Raw genomic sequence first — 24,261 nt, forward strand, 5'->3', positions numbered from 1 at the left:
GAGTTGCTGTCACATTACATTTTCATTTCACGATTTTACAGTTTTAGATTTCGTTTTGATTCAGGGTAAATTCTTCAATGCATGGGAGGGGAGGGGGAGACGTAAACGCGGGATTTTATTTTACATACCTAATCAAATCGAAGCTGCGGTGAAAACGTGGTCGGCTAGACGGAATCGGGGATGGAAACAGACTTGGGAGATCCGGGGGTTTCAACCGAAGAATGAAAGGGGACGAAAGACATATAATATTAAATTATTCACAGGCAGTTACCGGCTCGTCAGAGAGCTCCGCCTACCCCTGTTTTTGCTGGACGGTGCACCGCCGGCTCGCCTATACAAAGTCGGATACGACTATCCTGTTTCACCCCGATGAATGCGTCTCCCATTCGCCCTTTTCTGCCACCCCAGAATATGCTCGCCATGATCATCGTCACCCCCTTTGGCTTTTTAACGGCTTGGAAAAACATAACGCGAAAATTATCTCGCTTATCCATGTAGGTGTACGTGTACCGATTTTTTTTTTCGTGAAACTCGTCACTCAACGCCAGCAGATAGGCAACCGAAGTTACACTTTCAATATGTATAAACAGAAGACGTGACTTTGGTTGCCTATTTGCTGGGGTTGAGTGGCAAGTTTCACCGTTTATTTTCCGTACAACAGTTCTTGCGGGTGATGATAATTATAATCGCTGTAGGTACAAGAAGACAACGAAAAGGGAACCGGAGGTTTGGCGAGAATTAAACGAGAATTCATGAAAATCGAAGGCAAAGTTTTTGTTTACAGACTTATATTTCGAGTACATCGAAGCTTGTAACGTCATCTATCTTCTTGCGAGTGCGTTAAGGGTGAGTTTCTTTCTACATGGAGTTAAAAATTAGAGACCGATATTATATGTACAATGGTTTTAGGAAGCAAGATAACGGACATAGTCGAGACAACGACTTTAACGACTGATCGTTGATCGTTTACCCCGAAATGACGAAGACTTACCTTTATTTTGAAGTTTATTTGTGTCTTCTACGGCAGGCACAAAGCTTTTTTCACCTTGTTTCAGCCGATCTGCTTTAGTCGCTGGCTGCGGCGTCGGCAATTCGACGCGCGACGAACCGTAGAAACCTCGAGGATCGGCGGGGTCTGTCCCGTGATCCGTGATCCATTCGTACATTTAGATCCCAGGCTGGCCGACGTCAATTTGGTGTAAAAAAGAAGAGGAAGAATGGCATCCACCGTTGGATACCCTGACGCCTCGCGCGTGGGAGCGAAACTACCGCGGTGGTCTTCCTTATTCGACTGAGAATTACTCACACTTTCCTCGAACTCTGTCGTTCGATTTCAAGAATAACTCGTCCGTTACCTTTATCACAACATAACGACAGCAGCGATAGTCGACTGACTAATTTCGTTGTTAAAATCACCCGCCTCTGGGGGTAAATTATCGGCAGAGCCGAATGACTCTGCGGTCTGTAAATTAAATATCGGTAACGATTCGGTGAAAGCCTCATGCACGGTGTATCGGTCTGCCCGCCGGTCTGAGGGAAAGACACGTGTACCCGGAAGAAAAAAAAAAAAAAAAAAAACATTCGGGGGAGCGGGAAAAAGAAAAACTTTGGGAAAGTAAGCGTCAACTTATTCGGTCATGCGGTGACTGTGCGGCGGTTGGTTTTCTACCGCGAGCGTATAAGACAAGACCTTACAAAGTGGGGTCCACCGCAGCGTCACTAATCCAGTTTACATGCCGTGCGAAGCATAACCATTATACACCTGCAAACAAGGGGCCCACGGCTGGTTTTTCCTTGAGATGCGATCAAAATATTATACCTACCGTATTATACACAGCCGTACCTTTACAGGAACGGGATGAATCGGGTCCTGCATCCGTCGACACTCGTTGTCAGTTATTCTTGACGATGATTCCTCATATTTCCGAGATCCTATAGTCTTCGAATTTCAAATCGGGGACTCGGAATCAGCGAGAGACTATCTCTGAAATGAAAAAAACGAATAATTAGTCGTATAGGAAAGTAGTTCGTTTTCTTTCTTCTAATAAGAATTCCATGACGTATAGCTAAAAGGAATAACGATACTGGTAATTTGAATAACTTGTATACAATGTTATTCGAAAAGCTAATCTTAGCTTTTGCCTGCACCGAGACATTTCTCTTAAACTCTTTAAGTTTTATTCATGTTTTGCCACAACCAAAAAATACGGTTCCGAGTACTAATCCAGAATGAGTTTCGTACGTAATTTTAGGCAGATAACACAGATCACTAAAAAAAAAAATTTTTCTTTTAGTTTATATTCGAATGAATATATTTTGATTCTATACTTCGAATAACAAGCAAAATCTTAATTTATTACTCATAAAGTTTGCTTTTGACTTTTTTACGCTTATAAATAACACCGGTCAACACGAATTTTGAGTCTGGGTTCTAGATGTAAATCTATCTGGATTGTAAATGCTAATTTTTCTTAAAATCCGAAATAATGTTCTGTTCCTACAAAAGCAAACTTTGTCCAATAAAACTATTTTTTCTTTTATTAGTTACGTGGATGAAATAAAAATTTGACATCAGTTGACCAGTGTAATCTAGCATTTGTTACTTGTCGTTTTGATTGCGATTACTCGTAACTATTGCGATAATTTGATGCTTGTGGGAAAACAATAAATTGACATTGAAATCTTGTTTAGCTGAAAAACTAACGTAAGTTGTATAAATTCGTGTCGGAGAACGCAGCTTGTACCGAATTGGCGCATAATGTATGATGCAAATTGCAAAAGCCGTGCAGTCAAGATGGCGGAGAGCTGAGGAGGGCGGATCAGTGCATGGGAAGCAGAGGAGCTTGTTCACTGTGAATAACGTTATTAGACTGCTCCCAGAAACTTGCTCATCCGCTTATAATGCACTCTCGGTCGATGACGTGCGTCACTTACTTCCAATGATCAGGCATTACCATATGATCGAGATTTTTCTCATTCCCATTACGTCAACAAGAAATAATCTACCTTCACTTGTATTCGGAGCAGTTATCGTCGTAACGATAACTCAGTGCTGATGGAGTTTCATCGTCGGATTCTCGCACTGATTTTCTCGAATTATTCTTGACGTTCTTTTCAACGTATATAATATTCGGTCAGTGAATCGTAAGTATGAGTACATTGTATTTTTTAGATTATCAATATTAAACTAATAGCAAACAAAGTAGACTTTGGTTAGTTTATACTTTACTACGCATTATGAGCGTAGTGTAACTTATGAAATCACTGTGAACACAAATCGCGGGGATTCGTAAGGTTAATCCAATATATTCTTCTAATCGGTAGCGGTCATCGCTCTATGTGATAATCAATTATTTTCGCCCACAATTCCAATTTAGTCGAAGAATGAAATTTCTTACTAAGACCCGACGTTGCATGACTATGACTGTTTTCACGAGCTAAGTACTTTACAAAATTTCTAGCTATTGCTATTCGACGTTGATCTATATTATACTCTGGCTGAATGGAAACAGTTTTTCAGATTCGAACCCAGCGTTCGGTTGCAGGGCTGAATTACATATGAATTGGATGACATTTTATTTTAAATTTCACATCCGAGGAAAATTTTTATATTTCCATTACATCAGAAAACACGTTACAGATATTTACACTATTCTTGGGCTGAATTAGAAGGGACGATACCGCTAATTCAATGTAGTCAAGTGACGTCTAATTGTAAATCTAAATGTTTATCCAACGAGTTGTTTGGTACGTAGAGTAGCAAAACAGACACGTATAGATATCTTATCTGTGCGATTTATCCATTTAGATTTCCACCGTGAGCTTCATAATACAATTAATGAGTTGAAAACAAATTATCCATCAATTTGCACGATAGATGAAGATAATTGAAGCAGTTCCAGCAGAAATCGATGGATAAAAATTAAAGTCGTGATAACAAAGTGTCGAAACCGATAAATGAATTAGAAAGACACACACGTGTGATGTCATAGGAAAGAGAATAAGTGTGGGAATATTTGACGTCGCAGCTCGAGCGGTCCAAAGGCGTTCCTAAATTGTTTACATACGTCAAGTGTATCGTCAAGTTAGCCGGAAGTTCGTATCTAAACGGTTATTAGAACAACCGGTATACAGAGGGGCATTCTAATAGAGCCGATATTAGTTACTCGCTGGACAACGTACCAGTCGTTTGGTTGTTCCGAAACTGTCATGGTGTTTCTCTCGAGGTAAGTGATCGAGGATATGAAAATCCGGGCAAGCATTCCTTGTAAATGCAATCGCAAATGAATGTCTACCGATCTTTGAAGATTTAAGTTAATGGAATTTTAAATACGTCGCTAATGATTTTTTAACCTTGTCAATTCATTCCAGAGTGAAAGCGTGTAGACGTAAAGTATTATCTGAGTCCAGTAAACGGCGTCTGCTTTATCGAACGATGAACGTGAATATGTATGATGACTTACGTTGAGGATCCATAATATTATGATTTATTTTTGTAATGTCATCGGCGGTACTCGAATTCGTTATTTCTTAATTTATTTCTTTACTAGACCGGCTTATTCATCAATTCCACTTATACCATTCTCTAAAATGTGCAAAATTATTCAGGAATGTTTCTGTCTACAATTCCTACTGCCGATCATTAAATAAAATCAACAATTTTTCATGCACTCGGGTTGTCGTTGCGGAAAAAAGCTTCTACCTCTACGAATTTCGATAAGCTTGAACAGATGATAAGTGTACGCATTTGTCGAATTACTTGCGTCTCAATGTTCGGAGAGTACTTGAATTGTTTGTTGTTGATCGACGAAACAAGTTCCAAGAATGCAATTTCTCACGAAACCGAACACTGATTTTTGTCGGTGTAATAACTTTTGTTCACGATAGAGACCAACGCTTGTTGTTTCGTAAGTTATTATTTTCACGAGAACAAAGCCGTTGTGATTAACTGAGGTACGCTCGTGTTTGGAGAGTGTTTACATCTATGGTACACGTCCTGGGTGTACTTCTTGTGAACGAACACCACCAATGAAATACGTTTCCATCGATCGCATTCACGGAATCTTAGAAGATTTTTCTGGCCAAAGTGAGGAAACTGGTCGAGTGCAAGGAATGATTCGAAGTCGTTGTCTTTCGGGTTTGATAACTAAACATGATAGTGGTTCTGTTCAATTTCAGTGAATCCTGGTGGAGTCATGTGTCCGCTGCTCCTCCGGACGTGATGCTGCAAAGCGGGGAAGCTTACACGAGGGATCGACATCCTGAAAAGGTGGATCTGACCGCTGGCGTCTATCGAGATGATTCAGGGAATCCGTGGGTGCTGCCTTGCGTTCGCCAGGTAAACCGTTGTTGTGTTTGAATTGCAACCGAAACCGTAAAAACTTTGGAACCATGCCACTAATGCCCCGGGTGATTTTCAGGCCGAGAAGAAACTGGCAGCGAAGAACCTCGACAAGGAGTATCTGCCCATTGACGGTTTCCCGGACTTCTGCTTGAACAGCACCAAGCTGGTGCTCGGCGAGGACTCGGAGCTGTTGGCTGAGGGCAGAGTATGCGATGACTATTTTATTAGGTCGCACGAAATATGAGGCAAACGGATGGAAGGAATCTGTCTGAGTTTGTATTTACTCGAAGATTCATTAGCACTAGTACCCGGATTCTTGACGTTATTTCAGGTCGCGATGATCCAAGCAGTTGGTGGCACTGGCGGACTTCGTGTCACACTAGAATTCATGTCCCAATTTTACAGAGGTGTTAATGAAATATGGTCCAGTGATCCGACCTACGGTGCTTACGAGGGGGTTCTGCGACATTTTAAATCCGTTAAAAAATACCGCTACTACGATTATCACAAGAAATGTCTCGACTTCACTGGGTTCCTTGAAGACATCGGGGTAATTATTAACTTTCGTGAAATCGGTAATACCGAACGAGTTTCGACGCCTTGTTGCCGTATGTTGAATTGTTCAAACCAAAATGTTGCAGCGAATGCCAGAGGGATCGATTATCTTGCTTCAACCCTCCGCGCACAATCCCAGCGGCGTGGATCCGACTCTGGAACAATGGGCTGAAATATCGGGGGCGTTGAAGAAAAGGCGAATTTATCCAATTATCGATGTGGCTCACCTTGGCTTGGCAAAGGGTAGTTAACGATGATAGACACTCTAGGAAGGAGACGAATATCCTCGAGTTAAATGACACTGTTTCTACTTCACAGGTGACACAGAACAGGACTCTGCTTCCGTAAGGCTGTTCGCCCGAGATGGTCACCAGTTTACAATAGTACAGACCTATTCCAAGAGCCTCGGACTTTACGGTGAGGAAATAATAAAAGTATAATATGTATTCGCTTTTCTTTACTTTGGTCCGTTTTTCACGATTCAGGGGAACGCGTCGGTTCCTTGAGCTTTGTCACTGCCAGTGCAGATGAAGCGGCCAGAGTGAGATCCCAGTTGAAGATCATCATGCGCGAGATGTACTCCTGCCCCCCTGTAAACGGTGTCAGAATTGCTAACGAGATCTTCGCCGATCCTGATCTAAAAAAGCAGTGGATCAAGGACCTGAAGACTATGACAGACAGGATAAACTCCTCTCGAAAGGCGCTCAAGGAACACCTAGATAAAACTGGCACGAAATTAAACTGGGATCACGTTACCAATCAAGTCGGAATGTGTTGTTTCAGTGGGTTGACTTTAGAACAGGTAATTCCCCAGCACACTTCATCTGTTCCTCATGGTTCAAGTATGAATTGAATTCAAGCACAGTATATTCATCCCCGAGCAAGTGAATTTCAAGTTATCAATTTTCGTAATTCAATCGAGGGTCAAATCGGTCTCAAACTATTCTTTCCATCATTTGATCAGGTCTGATGTGACGCTGAAGTACAGGGGATAGCTGGAAGTTATCGTAGAGACGAAATAAAATCGCATGCCTGTAAACGGCAGCCATGTTTAAACTGCATTTATAGGCTGATGTCTTTGGTTACTTTCCTTCATGAATAATCGAAACCAACGATTTTCAGGTGAAAAGATTGGGCAACGAACATCACGTTTACGTGTCGGTGGACGGTCGGATTGCAGTGGCTCGTATAACTCCTGGAAATGTGGAACGCGTCGCCAGAGCATTGCACGAAGTTACCAAATGAAGATTTCATACAACTGTTTGAGCGAGTTTTTTGCAGTAACAACGTCTGTGCCCTGACGGAAAAAACCATCAACTTTGGTGTAAATTCACAACCTCAACTCATTGATAATGATAAAATTCTACAAGAAAAAAGTCGAGGGTTTCTTCCCGTGAAGGTGTACTGTGCAAGATGTTGATAATAAACGTTTATAAAATAAAATGTATGGTCATGTGTAGCAATAAATGGCAGCATCAAATTTTCAAATATATCTTGTCGGAATTCATTCGTCCTGAACGTTACTCCTGACGACGTGATTTGAATAATTACATAAAGTCGTATTCGATTACTGGTGCCTCGAGATCCAACGACGAGTCAAAAAAAAGGAACGTGGTAAGATGTACTTTGTCAGGTTCGACATGAGCCAGAGATCCTAAATCGGGACGGTCATTATAGATTCGGTAATTAGAATTGGTGGATGCGTAATTTGCCAAACGTGAGAAAACCACGCGTGTCTAAACGTGTCCTGAGAATATAACAGAGTATTCCATACCTTGTACACCTGTACACTGTCCAGCGGAGGCAAAAATTGTACGAGTTCTTCTCGTTGTCACAGCGACTCGATCGTAAGGCATAACTAACTCGTTTAAATCGCTTTTTCCTACCACCCCCTCTCCCCGCAATTCGAGGATTCAGAGCCGTTCGACGCTGCTGCGCGATGTTATTTCCTTCTCATTGCTTTTTTATGACCAGCTTTTTTCGTCAAAGTCTTGATTTGTTTTTGTTGAAAGACATCGCGTGGGATCCGGTCTTTCGGTCATCCTATTGAATTAGTAATACGAATCAAATGGCGGCTGACCGTGATTCCTCGATCCATCGGACCACCTTAAAATGATATATTTCATATAAAATACAAATTCCTATTGGCAGATTTTTGAAGTCACAGAAATGTAAAAAATACAATTAAACGTCGTCTCAAATGTGCGAGTGAAGATGAATCTAGAAAAGTGTAATTTATGGAAATAATTAAAGTTCCCGACTGGGGAGAGACTATAATCGGCACAAGATATTGATAATATGGTTGTAGAAGCATACATTTCTCATTTCTTTTTTACCTCAGCTACTGAATATAAATTCTAGTTTATCGGAAACCATAATTACATCCTACATGTTTCTGTTATTATGTACATACCTACTCGTAATTAAATTAATTGTAGCCAACGCGTTTGATTAATAGGCTAAGAAAGCGACCTAGCCATGTAATAAAATTATGTGTATCTATGAAATTATTCCAACTCGTCGGCATTTACATGTGCGGTATAAGTATTTAGAAAGTTAGTAACAAATAATAATAATGATAATAATAATACTCTGAATGGTCGATTCGACTATTATTTCTTCGCCGACTCTATATAACGAGGCCCGCGTAAATTTGCTATCGGACATAGGTACGAGTTAAAAAAGATATAGCCGTAAATGGATTACAGCTGGGATTGAAACGAATAGTAACAATATACACGTAAGTATAAGTAAGTCAAATTCGATTTTCATACAGATATTATTTATATCGACGTATATACGCGATCCCTCGTGTGGTCTAGCGGACGGTAAATTAACAATATAATATCGTAATATCGTAGAATCGAAAACGACAATCGACGATATGCCTGCAGGGGGATCGAAGAAAGCGGGTGGGTAGAAATATACGAGGGTATAACGGTGTATGAGTACATAATACAAATCGAAGCGATCGATCAACCCGGTCAATTCCTGGTGCAATTACGAAGGGGAACAATCAATTATGCACACCTTGGCCCGCGCTGCTCGTCGCGGTAACAACACTCCTCGGTGTGCATCGAGCCGTAGGCCTGCTTACAGCACGATCGGTGAGTGAGCACGAGCTCGAACTGGAACTGGAGACTCGACCGCTCGCTGCCCTGGACCAGCGGCTCGACCAAAACTCTGCGGGTATTTTATGGAATTACAGAAGCCTTGCCCTCGCCTCGTGTTGCGTGTATGCGATTGATTGCCCACGCACAAGCGGTTGCAGCGTTTCGGGCTCCCGAGAGCGCGGACCTAGAAGAGAGACTCCCGAGAGCGCGGACCTGGAAGAGAGACTCCCGAGAGCGCGGACCTGGAAGAGAAACTCCGCGGCTGCTCGAGACACGAGCGTAGCCGTGACGAAGCGTGAGCCACGGTCACTCGATGCCCCTCGATACCTCGAGAAAAACCGAGTCACAACGATCAGGATCAGTCTTATTGGTATTGGGAAACACCGCTGCGGGTCGTTTTTATGCCTACACGATTCTCTCGGTCGCACGCTGACCGTTGATCCTCGGGTGTCACCTGATTGCATTGTATAATCTGAGAGAAAGCAGCGCAACTTCAACGCTTTACCTATCTTCCGAGAGGCAACAGTGCATTACGAAAATTATTATCAATTTTTTTTCTCAACGTCGCATCTTTTTCACTCGGGATATTGAAATATCAGTATTTCATGAAACGCGTACACGAAACTTGTACAATAGAAAACTCGATTTGCTATTTCGGTTTGAAACGTAAATTAATGCTCAATACAGGTGAGGGATTAAATTCGGAGTGATTTCGAGGGTCGTCTTGTGTAAGAATTCTTAAAGATCGATTTTGAAGTGTGTGTAATGTATAACTTACATTACCTGACGACGAGTAAACGAGACGTGTGATGGTCATCGCACCAACTTCGCGGAAGATCCTGTGGGTAGATATACGAGCTCGGTTGCGTGGCGAGTACATAAAACGAGGTGAAATAAGATGATATAATATTGTATCTACAAGAAGCAGGTTTGTGTTTCGAGTAGTAGCGTGATACCGAACAACGCCGCGAGTTCAGACATTATAGGTACAAAGCTTTTGAATTAATGTCGGTTCATTGTTGGTTGATAATAAGGAAGGCGGGCAGGCAGCGCAGGAAGGGTATTCAGAGAAGCGTGTATACATAAATACCCGTGTATAGCGGGGTGTATAGATACGCTTTCGAATGCGCGTTGTACTACGTATAGGTAACGAACCTCTGGGAACATTCGTTCTCCGGTTATGCCGGGGTACAGGCTCGCCGTATTCAGCCGAGAAACCATCAAAGAAACATCAAAGCGTTAATAAATTGATCCCGCCTATCCGTGACTGAATTGCTTTTTGCATCGTTTAGGAGTATTATTAATCATATCATAAACTCGAGCTTCATGATACGTTGCAGTGCGGGGCCATCCATGGTCAGTTTTAACAACGCGATATCAAGGCAGTAACTCATATTAAACTGTCGTATATTCATGTCTTACGTCTACTAAAATCTCCCGTTTTTTTTACTTTCAATTACTTTTTTCAGGCTAGTCCTCAATTATTACAGGTACCTTGAAATTTTTTACCTTCATACGCGAGATCTTTACCGGCGAAAAAAAAACGGAGGCTCCTGCTGTACGAAGTATTTAGCGCTGTCTAATATAAGTATAACTGACGTCAAAGTCTTCGACGTTTTTCGATTAATCGGCTTACCCGTATTATCTCGTTTAAAAATCCAACAAGGGTGACTGAATAGGTAAGAGAGATTTCTAGTTCAGGATCTAACAGGATAAAGGTCTTCGCGCCACTTTCGCATCCTGATTCACACTGCAGCGCAGCTGCAGACGGTATAAATTTACGAAAATTGAAAGTGATAAGATCGATTTTAAACACGGGTGATGGATTACACAGCTCTTGCAGTGCGGAGGAGCAGTTCAGCGAGAATATAAGCAGCGGCAGCAGCAGCAGCAGCAGCAGCTCGATTAATGGCGTGTTTGGTAAGTCGCGAAGAGCGTATATAATGCAAGTTCACATTGCATATACATTATATATATATGTATACACACGCGCGTACAAGCGACGTTAAACCACGTGCGTATAATTATAATTGAAGGTAAAATTGCAGCAGCACACTTGCGTATACATAGATTAAGTTTACGTTATATGTACCCAAGTGATTTACACACACACTCATACGCGTGCGCAGATACACACGTATTCCTACCTAGATACGCGTGTTACACGGATTCAGGTACATGACTATACAGCCCATGTATACCTCTGCCATCTTTCGCCGTACATACACACATATACACGTACGTGTATTATAGTCGCGGTTAATATATATCTTAGATATATAGTACGACCGCATGCGCAAGCCGGTAATTTAATGGTACTAAACATGCAGACGATTTGCATAATTACACACCGCGATAAATACTTATATATTTCTATACTCTCTCTCTTGTGATGCCCGGCCCGCCGCTTAAAATACTTACACGGAGAAGGAAGAAAACAAAATGGCGGTTCCATCCACAGCTCGCCCACGTAACCGACCATCTAACCACATTTCCACATTGTTACACACCTAGGCGGAGGTACAACGTACCTACACGTCTCAAAGAAATATATCGACTTTGGACAGCCCGACTGCGATATATATGCTCAAGTAAATAAAACCGACCACGTAGTTGCGCGAGATACTTACGGAGATAAATAAATCTACACGGATATCTGGCTCCGCAGAAATTGCACACGTATATAATGAAATCTGATCATCGTTCTTCATCTACAACGATAGCTGTAAGAATACAAGACGTTTTTATAAACTTGGCACGGAGTGAGAAATTATACGTACAGGTATATATCACTCGGTGAAAAGATGGGTTATTAAATTATTATTTATTTTTAAATTACGCAGCTTCGTTATTACATTCTTTCAAAATTTACCGCATGTTTTCTAATTTTACACGCACTTAACGTACCTGTGTCCCTCAGTTTCTTACGAATTTCGCTGGCATTGGACGGTTTAGTTATCAGACATTCCTTTTTGGCCCACTATCGAAATGTCAAATGATCAACACTCGACTACGTGTCCATCGCGATGAACATGAAAAAAAATCCATATCTCAGCCCAAACAATATAACAATTAAGCCCCGCACTGAGGAAAATTTTATTTGTTACAGTAACTAGAAAAATTGAGTAAAACAGGTATCGCTAGAAAAAACTGTTTGAATATTGTTGGTGTTACGAAAAACGAGGTACGTCTAACCATTTTGCGCTACTGTCGATCTTTTTTTGGTTATTGCAACGCAAAATCAGTTTCTGAGGTTTACTCTACTTTTTTAGTTAAACAAGGCTTAAACGTCAATTTATTCTTGCACAAGAATTGAATTTTCGCAACAGTTGCAAGAAAATATAGTAACACTGATCGTAATGAGAAAGAACAGTAACGGATACTAGACTTTCCGGTAACAGCTAGAAAATTAATTTTCATTTTGTACTTGCAGGTATATTTTTCGATTGTGGTAAGAAATGAAATTAGTCAAAGACCGAGCGGTAACCGGAAATAAAGATTTCTCTCAGTGCGAGATTGCGTTCGAAGTAAACAAAGTTAATTGGGTAACAAGCTCGCTGCAGTGATGGGGGTGTTGCGTCGTACATATTTCGGCGGCGAAGAACGGCTTGCAATTGGTGTACAATCACGGCAGAGGTATAAAACATAACAGTTCTGAACCAACGAGGTGAGGATATACGCATTTATATATTATAGTCGCGTGCAGACGCGGTAGCAACTGTGTGAATCAGGTATACGCATGTGTTTGTTTGAGTGATACTTGACGGATGAGGATGTGCGCATTCTTATTCAAGTCGATGATCCGCGGGGTGAAATCGGGCAGTGTGTAGTTTATCCTGACAACTAAATGACCGGTCGGTGTACCGATGTTAATGCCTTTTCAGCCGCGACGCCGATGCCGCCGCATTCTTATATCGACGCCCGGACCGTTCGAGACACATATTTCCGATCATGTTGCATATGATTTTAAAACTTGAACAATGACCGGTGGATCCACGGACTGAATGGATATTCAGAGGCCAGTCGTCGGTTCGTTATGCGAATCGTACCATCGGTCATCTCCTGCACTTTGTTAAACCCCCGAAGCGAAAGATTGATTGTCTGCGTGTATTTACACACTGTGTATAATATCGGTGGTCGGATATTCGTAATTGTAAAACTGCGGAACGGATTTTGCTAGAAAAAGCATCGATTATCTTAGGCATATTCCAGTTGCAGGGAAAGAACACCTTGTATCGTTGAATCAGACGATAAGAAGTCGTTACATCATTGTTTGCCTTGGTTAATTAAAGCGATGTCAGTTACCCGAATGTACTTCACTCCCCGTTTACAGCTCCGGTTACAGTAGCGGCCATATAGATAAGACGAAGTATCGTCAACCAGTTATACGATGTCTGAAGAACAGAATAGTGGGAAGATTAAGTGAGCGTCTCCTACGCGTCAGTAAAATAGAAAACGTACGACTATGGGCCTGAGATTGTGAAATTTTCGTCTGCCGTTTAATCGTTGGAGATTTTTCACCAACTCACTTCCAACCGTGAAAGTGCAAATTCGAAATACGCGTATATGCGAGATGAAACTTGCCTATTACATGTTGGTTCGGGTTTTGTTTTCGGTTTGGATACCTGATGTATAGGGATGAGTGTAGCCCATGGCGCATCATGTGAGCTGGGCAGCTGCATCAGACATCCCCAATAATTTGAGCATCGCATTATGCATAGCGTGCGAGGCGTCGATGAAGAGAGGATCCCGACTATACACGGAAATCGATCCTCGATTCGATCCCCATTAACTGGCGGCTCGCGCGAAAGCGTAAGAGTTAAAGTTTCATATTTTCGACTGCAAATATGGTTGGGTTGGAAACAAGGATTCGTAAATATTCGCGATGCATATTGTTGCAAAGATTCCAAATTATTGTAAAATCGGTCTAGTTTTTTACCTTTACAATCCGGAAACACGTGGCGTCGATAAAGCATTTTCATTGGTGTAATTTATTTGCGTCTGTAATATTTATACATCGTAAGAATTTCCCTGGAAGTTGGCTTGCTGAAAAACGCTTTCACCGAGGATCCCAATTACTGCAGCCTCTTCGGGTTGACTGTTATTTATTAAAATACTGCCTACCTACTGATTTACTCGATGATGAATCGTCGAGCGTTTCCGAGTGCAAGCGACGTGAAGTGATCGCCGGAAACAGTCTCCCCTTCGTACGCTTCGGTCTCTTCCTTTCGTGCCGATAAAACTGACGAGTGAGTATAGCTGTTGTTGATTTGTTGAGTGGTCGTACCGAGCTGTAAAGATATTCGATGACGCGCCATGAGGTTTGCGGAGTCGAATAACTTCCGGAGCGAATCTTGAGAGTGACGAAGAATAGTCGGGTCGTTATTCGGTTATTCGTACGTAATATTTTCTCCTCTTTCTCCTTTCACGCAAATAACGATCGGCGATAAATTTTTGCCGATTTCGAAACGTCGGTTCAAGGAAGTGGTCGGATGTAGGAATGACGTTCGTATCCTGTTTCTCCTCTTGGTTTTTGACACGTTAAAACCGACATTCACGACCATCGGGAGAGACGCATCGACGTCGAGTATCCGAAGCCTTAATTATAATAAGAAAACTTGAGTCTCGCCGCAAACTGCTCCCCTGAGGATGTGGTCGTCTTTGTTCATCTTGGTCACGCATTTCGCCATTCCTCGGACCTCCGATGTTCCGTTACCCGAATCCAATGCTATATCAGAATTCGATTGTCCGCCAAGTCGTCCCTGCAAGGAAAAATGTCGCATATAAATATTCATCGACGTGTATCAGCATCGGCTTATCGTATCAAAGAGGAAAACTATCGGCGAGTAAAATCGAAGGACATTTGTAATACACGTCGCGCCGTGAGGTTTCCGCCGTTTTTCATCGAGGACGCCGAGTGGAGCGGCATCGGGGAAAGAGTGGCTTCGCTTACGATGACAGGCATATGTCAGTCGATGACAAACGCACGTAGCGTGCAAAAGTACGAACGAGTCGCATATGTGGGCAGAGAGTCCAGTATCAACATCGCGAGACCGCATAGGTGGCTGATTAAATGGATTGCAGGTAGTTGCCGGTGGTCGCCATACGCTGAATAGCGGACCCTCTGCACGTGCACCAAGCAGGACGATGTGTGCCCGTTCATGTCGGAGTGGAATACGGAACGCGAACACGGCGAACGCCTCTTCCTCTCGCACTAACAAGATATCCCCCTTCGACGTCGAGGTACGGAAAGGACGAACCCTCCTCCTCGATGCCCCGTTGCATCCTCCATGATCCCGCGCGCGGTGCGGTTGCTGCACGTGAAATTACTCCGCGTATTCTTTTCATCCTCCCTTTCCCTGTTTCACCGGTAGCCAGAAGGCCAGAACCCTCGATGCAGATTGTAGGTACTCCGGAGTCTCTAACTACGTGTAATCATTAACTTCTTATACCCAGCGACATCCATTTCCTCCATGTAAATTATACCGAGTATATAATATGCGACGACTCCCGCCTTTCTTACCCCGCTGCACATGTTACGACAATTAGTCATACGTGTCTACGCACACTGCTGAAAGATGACCAAGAAAACTCGAGCTTTTATCCGTATTTAAACGCGCCCGGGTGAACTATCCAGTCCCACGATTTCTCTAGTATGCACACGGAGGAGAGAAGAAGAGCAGGTTTTACTCGACACGTCACAGTTTCTTGTAAAAAAAAAAAAAAAAAAAAATACCCATGTGAACTATATTTTTCACCAAATGCTTCCCACGTGCGAATTTCCCTCGAAACGAAAAGATGCTGACCATTCCACGAGCGATTCCTTTTTATTTTTTTTCTTTTTGTTTTTGTTTTCTTTTAATATTGCTGCTTTTGTGGTCTAACGATAAGTACACGAATTTTTGTTCGCGTCCAATTATAAAAGAAATAATCCATCGATTGACGACTCCTACAATCTGTTGAAGAATATTTGACAATGTCACAAAATATCTAACCCTAAACACTGGGTTGAGCAAACTGTGTTAAAGATGAAGTTAGATAAGGTTACAGATGTGTTGACTTAAAGTGAATTGGGCAATCCTGCACTAAGAAAGTAGTAATTAGTCTGTTATGGGCAGTAAATCACCAGCAATTGCTACATAGTGCGCAGACCGAGCGAATGTGATAAAAGTTGAATTATTGTCCCTATTACACGCGCGTGGCAGAATATCTATTCCCAAATTTGATTATTCATCAATGGGGTGAATTATGCGTACGTAGAAAAAAAATAAATAAATAAAAAAGTAAAAAAATAACGTGGGTACGAAATGACTGAAATTAACTCTCGTTAAAAAATGACTCAATGAAAATGACGGCTTATGTTGTTGTGTAGAAATTTTTAATTCTGTTGGTTTCGACCGATGACCTATCCGTTGCTTATATATATGTATACATATATCTGCGCATTTTACGTCACGTCAGTGATTACATATAACAGTGGACAAGGAAAATTAATATTACCGAGTAACGCCGATAACGAGTCGAGTGTACAAACATCGTATCAGTGTTCGGTGCGTTGAGCAACTCGTTTTTAAAAAATAACAAAACAGATTCCCTTATTTTTAGATACTTTTTTTTAATGCGCAGCTTTTAAGGTAGTCCGAAAGTGAAACGAAACGAAATGTGAGAATATAATTTTCACAGGTATACACATATAATACAGATAAATTAAATCCGGATGAACGCAACAAGTTCAAGCATTGCTGGCCAATCGTTCTAAAAAGACATTTGACTTTAAAGTCGAGGCAATTTCGCGTGTGGAGTTGAATACGGAATTTCCAATACTCAAAGGTGAAAAATTACTCGTGGTTCCAGAATGGACGATGCGAATACTTTATCATAAAAAATAACCGTTATCCTTTGTGGTTTCTTGATATTTAATGAAAAAAATGGGGTTGCCAAACGTATCGAAGATTCATTAATCAACAAACGCGATTCGATTTCTGGGTCAATCGGCGGTTGACGGATGTGAGAATCGGCAACGTCGCTTCGCGGACATTTCTCAATGATTAATAGTTATCTGGTGTACGTCCCACCGTTAAACATATTTCGATCACTGTAAAACTGAGTAATCAATAAATTACAAACAACAATAACGCCAATAACTTCTTTGTTTTTTATGACTAAAATAGCGACAGATACGAGCTTATTTACGCTCGAACATCTTGCGTAGCATTTCACTGCTTGTGCTCGGACATGCGATGTTGTAAAAGCTCTCTCCGACAACGTCGATCGAAATAGATTGTACCCATTTTTTTATTTTCAATCGGGTTTAATGTTCAAAATATATACCGATGTATTATTAGCTGAGAATTAAGGAGTTGTTGAGAATACACGATATTCGTTGTTGAAAAAAACAAGTGTCTAATGTTAATGTGAAACAAGTACGTACGTTTTATGAAATTCATCGCTTGACTGGTATCAAGCGCGTGTTACTTAGAACTGACAATGAATTAGCCGCGCGATAAGGCCGAGCGTCAACTAAAGTAATCTCAAAAGTTGATGAATACTGAGAAAGCGCGTTTTTTTCCGGCGTCACATTTATACCAGAAACGTCGTACAATATGATTCGTACCGTGGCGACGATCCTCGGGAATTTATTTAGTTATCAGTCACTGTCCGTTGCTCGTCCGGTTAACTTCAGCCGCCTGCATCTGCAACAATGAAAGACAAAAGGTATAAAAATACTGACATCATAAACCGCGGGATATTTTTTAATTGTACAATTCTACTCGCGAATCGTTGTGAAATTACGCAAATTCTATTGTTTATCAGTTTTGGCATCGGTCGAATTTATACTTGGAAATATGTCAGTTGATTTACTTGTCGTAAAAGTTATCGGCGGCAATTAGTGGTGCATTTAATTCTTTCTGTGTACGATTCATTGTTTTTTTTTTTTTTTTTAATTAAAGAGGAAAATTATAAAAGGCTCTGAGTGGCATTTTTTCTTCCAGATAATATTTGTTTTTTTTTTTAGAGAAAATTTTGGCCTTCGCATACGCATACTTTCGAAGAAGAATTACTTTTTTGAAAAGAAAATGGCACTTACAGCCTTCTTCAATTCTTCTTTACAATTTATAATTAGTACTGCGGTATCACGGTTATTTCATTTGTAACACCGCAACGAGTGCAACGGAGCATAACGTGAGAAAGTTATTATAAACAAGAAAAAAAAAAAAAAAAAACAAGAATCGAAAACTCCAATTTTAACGAGGAAAAACTGAAAACTTGTGAAAAATAGAGCAAATATTGACATTCCATCGTCGTGTTGTGTTCAAAAATCATACTTCAAATTATAGAAACGGTACGAGGTCTTTAAGATTTTTAAAAATAGCATTCTCAGAATTGGTCTTTTGATTTGTTAAGATCTCACGAGTGGTACAAAAAAATCTGAAAAAAAACCCGAGACCCTTTTGAGCCAGCAAGAACATCATACTACATGGGCTGCCAATTTGACATGGAATGCCCCATATAAACCAATTACTCAGTGACCTTTCACTGACATTTCGCTGATTTTATCGAGTGATGTACTTATAACGATCGTAATAGTACACTGAGAAAAATTTCATTTTTTATAGTAACTAGAAAAACTTAGTAAAACAGGTATGGTTAAAAAAAAACTGTTTGAAGGTTGTTGAAATTACGAAAAACGAGATACGCGTAAAACGATCCTTTTTTGGTAATTGCAACGCAAGATCAGTTTCTACGGTTTACTCTACTTTTTTAATTAAACAAGGCTTTAACGTCAAATTATCGTTGCACGAGCATTAAATTTTCGCAACAGTTGCAAGAAAATATAGAAACAGTGATCGTAATCAGAGAGAATAGCAACGGATACCAGACTGTCCGGTAACAGCTACAAAACTAATTTTAATTTTCTACCTAGAACTATATTTTTCGATTATGGTAAAAAATGAAAATAGTTAAGGACTGAGCGGTAACCGGAAATAAAAATTTCTCTCAGTGCACGATGACTAAAATTTTCCCAATTCCTTCAGCTCTCCGTGGTGGAATCACGTCGAGGCTGGGCCTCCGGATTTGATGTTGAAAATTGGCGAGGCCTACAGCCAAGATCCGAATACCGATAAGGTTGATCTCAGCGCGGGTGTCTATCGGGACGAATTGGGGCAACCATGGGTGTTGCCGTGCGTTCGTCAGGTAATCCGGAAGGCTAATTTCCTCTGTAATTATCGATAACAGTCGGTTTTACTTATCACAGAAAGCTCCATCATTTACGGCCGTGATCTCTCGAGACACGGCGAGGTAATCAAAACGTGTCGCCATGTTATCTGTGCGCGTGATTTTCAGGCGGAGAAAAAAATCGCCGAAAAAAAACTCCACAAGGAATACCTTCCCATTGACGGTTCCGCGGACTTCTGTTTAAACAGCGTCAAGCTGGTGTTGGGAGATGATTCCGAGCTGATAAAGCAGGGGCGAGTAAGCGGTGATATTTATTTTATTAAGGGGGCGAGGATATCGATCTGAAGAATGAGAATGGATTTTAAAGGGTTATAATTAGTCAGGAGGCCGAAAAAACGCGATTTTCAAAGGATTCTTTATGAAGAGACTTTTCAATTTTTTATTATAAAAATTTATACACGTACTGGGGTAACATTGAGCTTCGTTCTCATATTTTTTATTTCTAAACATATACGACGACTTTCATAGCTGATATAACCGATCTTCGGGAGCACCTCTAAAAAAAGGCGTCTTGCGGTGAGCGAGATATCTCTGGAATGGATCATCCGATAAAAAAAACAAAAAAGATTCAGTCAATACAAGGTAGTACCTGGTCTTTAATCGAAGGAACAAGCAAAATATTAATTTTTAACGAAACGGCGACTTTTAAAATAAAAATTGCGATTTTTTATAAAAACTTTCGCCTTAGCTTGATTACAAAACGGAAAATATTTACTGGCGAAAAAAATCCTTCGATCAAGGACTGAAAAATATATTCATAAAGTTTGTGTAAAAATTTGAGACTGATCGGTTTAGCCGTTTTCGAAAAATCTTGCTCACCGACTTTGAAAACATTAGTTTTGAGAAAAACGCGATCAAAGTTTCAAATCCAAACGAGCGCGTAACTTCGAGAAATCTTCTGTGCATATACTTGAATATTTGTACGTTACGAAATTGGAATTACAAAAAAAAAAAAAATACGAATTTTCATAGATCCTGACTAAGTATAACTTTTTAAAACTGTTACTTGACTCCGTTGCGAAGCGGTAATATTTTTACCAGAGAACATCGATTTTCATTTATCCAGATTGCGGCGGTACAAGGAGTTGCCGGTATCGGAGCACTTCGCGTATGGTTGGAATTTTTTTCAAAATTTCACAGAGGCCCGAATGAGGTCTGGATCAGCGATCCAAGCTACGCTGCTCATGCGCCGATATTGGAGCATCTTGGACCGGTGAAAATGTACCGGTATTACAATTACGAAAAGAAATGCTTCGACTACGAGGGAGTTCTTCAAGACATATCGGTAACCGCATAGTCGTCAGCATTACGAAGATAGTTGCTCAATAAATAAATGACGAAATTGTTTTATCACAAATTTCATAAAAGTATGAAAGTTTATTTCTCCCGCTGTTACAAGTGAGCGGAAACAAAAACGAAGCAAAGCTCTCGGATGAGTATAATAAGTCAGGTTCGGTTACCCGCCGTTTTAGAAATGTGGAAATTTTTACCCCGAGACGAGAATATCCCAATTTTTCATTTGCAGAATATGCCCGAAGGGTCGATTATCCTGCTTCATCCGTCCGCGCACAACCCCAGCGGTGTGGATCCGAGCCCGGAACAATGGGCGGGAATTTCAAGGGCGATAAAAAAGGGGCGATTATTTCCACTGATCGATATGGCGTACCAGGGCTTGGCAAGTGGTAATAAGGAACATTGGATGCTTAAAAAAGTAACACCCAGTTTCTGACAGTTCAAAGTTTGAAAAACAAAATCCTCGTTCTCGTGCTCCAGGCGACCTGGACGAGGACGCTACTTCCGTCAGGATTTTCGCTCGCGATGGCCACCAATTTGCACTCGTGCAGACCTATTCCAAGAACCTGGGACTTTACGGTGAGACAAGACATCGAATAAACTTCCCTAGACAGAAGCTTTCGAACCTTCCGTTCGACCCGTTGCACCGATACGAAGTGAACTTTTACCGTGATTCCACTCTCTCCAACATCAGGGCTGATTGATGTTTTCTCAAAAATCCAGGGGAACGCGTCGGTTCCTTGAGCTTTGTCACTGCCAGTGCGGATGAAGCTGCCAGAGTGAGATCCCAGCTGAAGATCATCATTCGTACGATGTACTCCTGTCCCCCTGTAAACGGTGTACGGATTGCGAACGAGATCTTCACCGATCCAGATCTAAAAAGGCAGTGGATCAAGGACCTGAAGACCATGACAGACAGGATAAACTCCATTCGAAAGGCGCTCAAGAATGAGTTGGATAAAACCGGCACGAAACTTAACTGGGATCACGTTACCAATCAGATTGGAATGTTTTGTTTCACGGGAATGACTCCGGAACAGGTAATTGAGCAAGTTTGTGTACCCAAACAAAATTCGATCCATTGGTATTTTTTCTTCCCATGATCGTTCCTTTAACCGGTTTAGAGATGTTGCTTTGGTTTCTGTCTCTGAAACGGACTTCGGATCCTCTCAGTCGCCTTATACACCCGATCAATGAAACCGCACCGTTTTTTTATTTTTATTTTTTTTCAGGTCAAAAGAATGAGGGAGAAGTACAGTGTTTACGCATCGACAGACGGCCGGATATGTATGGCCGGTGTTAATTCCAGAAATGTCGAACTCGTTGCCAGAGCATTGCACGATGCTACAAAGTGAGGTCATTACGGCTGCTGCAGCTTGTAGAAGAATTTTAACAAAGATTTTGGGATTCACTGATATTATTATCTCCATGGATATGTACGGGCGTATTATACTGTGTCGCGACAATAATTGGAAGGCGAATGAATAGAAAAAAAAATTTGTGTGCAAAACACCATTGCAATATAAAAATGTTTAATTTTCCACTCGCACAAATGTCGCACTCGATTACATGCAATTTGCAGATTATTTCGCACGGAATAGATTCATCTACGTCGGATACAGTCTGAAAGAAATTTCTGATTCCGACGATCTCAGGATTCCGTCGACACTCCACCCCAAAGCAGACTCCGACCTCCATTAGGGGCTGAACAAATAGCTTTTTTACGGTCCCGAAGTGTTTTGCCACCGAACAGGAGAAACCTCGAGATAAAATCTTGGCTTCTGGGGTGAAGGAGCCCTTTGTCTTTTCCCGATTCGTTTTCCTTCCATTGTGTACATATATATATATATATATTAATTTTTTCTGTTATTTGTCAAGAAAGTTGCGTTAAGGGAAGAAACAGAATAGAATTGCCGTATCATTTCGCTACCGGCGTTACAAACGGCGCGCCTTTTCAAACACGCTGCATTCACGATCGAAATTTTTTAGTCCTGTGGTATTCGAATCAATTGACAAGTGTGCAGGTAGCTGAGTAATTGTTTTCAAAGAATCATGTCACACCCTTACGCGACGCGAGCTGGTGGCGGGTACAACGGGAGAGGCGTCAAATGCTTTATCGGTCATTAAATTAATTAGATTACCCACACTGCAGCCGGCGATGATAAATTAAAAAGCTGACGTTTATGGCCTCCTTTGTATCTTCGACGAAAAGACGGCCTCCTGGCCCGCTACTCAGGTACGGCAATGTATACCTACATCGCCCCCCCCCTCCCCCCCCCCTCCCCCTCTCCCTATCCATCGGCAGGTATAGTAATCCTAAAATAGTGTAAAATACTGTTCTTAGCTCTTTAGACACGCTGCATTTTTTATCCTATTTTCTCTAAGGTATTCTTGTTACTCAAAGGACGTAACCTCGATAATTAAACCGATTTTCTTTCTCACGTATCCGACCACTTGACGCAGCTTAAGGTAAATTACCTTCGCAGTATGTATCGCTTAACTTTATAACCACGTCTACTCAATATGCTACACCTGTTTAATAAATCGCTTAACACGTCACATTGTTACCGGATCGTTACAGATTCAGGCACAGACTTGCCGATTTTAGATCATTTCCACTTGACGATAATATTTTTCAGACATTTACATCGCATTACAGTTACATGCCGATCTCGGTATTCATTGTACCAATAAACGGTAGATTATACTCAAAGTCGCTCATTTTCTGTAACCGATTGCCGATTTATATTGTTACTATTTAAGGTAAATTACCTTCTCAATATGTATCGCTTAGCTGTACCTGTTTAATAAATCGTTATATACGTCAAGTTGTTACCAGATCGTCAAGGATTTAGAGACAAACTTGCCGATTTTCGATTATTTCCGCTTGACGATAATATTTTTTAGACATTTACATCGCATTACAGTTACATGCCGATCTTGGTATTCATTGAATCAATAAACGGTAGATTATACACAAAATCGCTCATTTCTAATAACCGATTTCCGATTTATTACAATTTAAGGTGAATTACCTTCTCAATATGTATCGCTTAACTGTACCTGCTTAATAAATCGCTAAATACATTAAATTGTTATTAGATCATGAAGGATTTATGCATCGACTTGCCGATTTCCGGTTACTTACAATTGACGACGATATTTTTTTAAGACTATTTACCGATATTCACGATCTCAGTATTCATCAAATAAATAAACAGTAGATTACGCTCAAAATCGCTAATTTTCTATCACCGATTTCCGATTTATATTGCTACTATTTCGATATTAGGATTTTATAACATTTATAGATACACGTGTGTTCATATTGCTCAAGTCAATCACCGTTCGGTTCTAATGAGATTGTACCCGAAATTGGTGATTTTTGTTATTACCGATCGCTGTTTTCTGATGACACTTGCCACTTGATTTTACCAAAATGCTGAGATGATTTTACCAAAACTTGGATAGTCCCGACCACCGATTCCGCTGGTATTCCCTGCATTATTCGAAGCAAATGACGTACATATATCCTTCGATGAATAATCATTGTCCGAAAGGTGATGATCAAATTGGGAAAAAAATTATACATCGGTGGTGCGAAGCGCCGATTTTCCGTCGGTGTTATCCTTTGCCGGGTGGAGGGCCTTTCAGGCGTAGAGGAACGTGTACAAAGGAAACTCGAAGGTGTGAAAGGTGTGAAAGGTTCGGCCCCCC

General features: G+C 41.0%; 2 protein-coding genes and 2 long non-coding RNA genes across 5 annotated transcripts; 2 read left to right on the forward strand and 2 right to left on the reverse strand.

Annotated features, from left to right (window-relative positions):
• Positions 1-114: 114 nt before the first annotated feature.
• On the reverse strand, positions 115-2,055 carry LOC124304537 (uncharacterized). Its single transcript, XR_006908216.1, has 3 exons — positions 1,824-2,055; positions 992-1,462; positions 115-454 (listed from the first exon to the last, which is right to left on the reverse strand). It is a non-coding gene; the product is annotated as an uncharacterized LOC124304537 (long non-coding RNA).
• Positions 2,056-4,117: 2,062 nt separating this feature from the next.
• Positions 4,118-7,370, forward strand: LOC124305297 (aspartate aminotransferase, mitochondrial-like). Its single transcript, XM_046764550.1, has 8 exons — positions 4,118-4,226; positions 5,179-5,338; positions 5,421-5,549; positions 5,676-5,894; positions 5,986-6,142; positions 6,218-6,316; positions 6,385-6,701; positions 7,022-7,370. The coding sequence occupies exons 1-8, from the start codon at positions 4,210-4,212 to the stop codon at positions 7,142-7,144; spliced, it is 1,221 nt and encodes a 406-aa protein (XP_046620506.1). The 5' UTR covers positions 4,118-4,209; the 3' UTR covers positions 7,145-7,370.
• Positions 7,371-13,976: 6,606 nt separating this feature from the next.
• LOC124305174 (uncharacterized) lies at positions 13,977-17,554 on the reverse strand. The gene is made up of 2 exons (XR_006908335.1): positions 17,444-17,554; positions 13,977-14,774 (listed from the first exon to the last, which is right to left on the reverse strand). It is a non-coding gene; the product is annotated as an uncharacterized LOC124305174 (long non-coding RNA).
• On the forward strand, positions 17,235-23,103 carry LOC124305173 (aspartate aminotransferase, mitochondrial-like). 2 transcript variants are annotated; one of them, XM_046764285.1, is made up of 8 exons: positions 17,235-17,435; positions 19,050-19,209; positions 19,360-19,488; positions 20,318-20,536; positions 20,777-20,933; positions 21,025-21,123; positions 21,268-21,584; positions 21,777-23,103. In XM_046764285.1, exons 2-8 carry the CDS (start codon positions 19,093-19,095, stop codon positions 21,897-21,899), a joined length of 1,161 nt encoding a protein of 386 aa, XP_046620241.1. In that variant the 5' UTR covers positions 17,235-17,435; positions 19,050-19,092; the 3' UTR covers positions 21,900-23,103. The 2 variants fall into 2 exon arrangements, with proteins under 2 accessions (XP_046620241.1, XP_046620240.1); XM_046764284.1 differs by lacking the exon at positions 17,235-17,435 and adding an exon at positions 17,532-17,727.
• The last annotated feature ends 1,158 nt before the right edge of the window (positions 23,104-24,261 follow it).

Source organism: Neodiprion virginianus, chromosome 5 (assembly GCF_021901495.1).
Source record: "Neodiprion virginianus isolate iyNeoVirg1 chromosome 5, iyNeoVirg1.1, whole genome shotgun sequence".
NCBI lineage: Eukaryota > Metazoa > Arthropoda > Insecta > Hymenoptera > Diprionidae > Neodiprion > Neodiprion virginianus.

Excerpts from the sequence above, each read along its gene's own strand:
- LOC124305297 (XM_046764550.1), top strand. Across the intron at positions 5,895-5,985 it reads GGTTCCTTGAAGACATCGGG|CGAATGCCAGAGGGATCGAT; the intron begins GTAATTATTAAC and ends AAAATGTTGCAG. Across the intron at positions 6,143-6,217 it reads TCACCTTGGCTTGGCAAAGG|GTGACACAGAACAGGACTCT; the intron begins GTAGTTAACGAT and ends TCTACTTCACAG.
- LOC124305173 (XM_046764284.1), top strand. Across the intron at positions 19,210-19,359 it reads TGTTGCCGTGCGTTCGTCAG|GCGGAGAAAAAAATCGCCGA; the intron begins GTAATCCGGAAG and ends CGTGATTTTCAG. Across the intron at positions 21,124-21,267 it reads CAAGAACCTGGGACTTTACG|GGGAACGCGTCGGTTCCTTG; the intron begins GTGAGACAAGAC and ends TCAAAAATCCAG.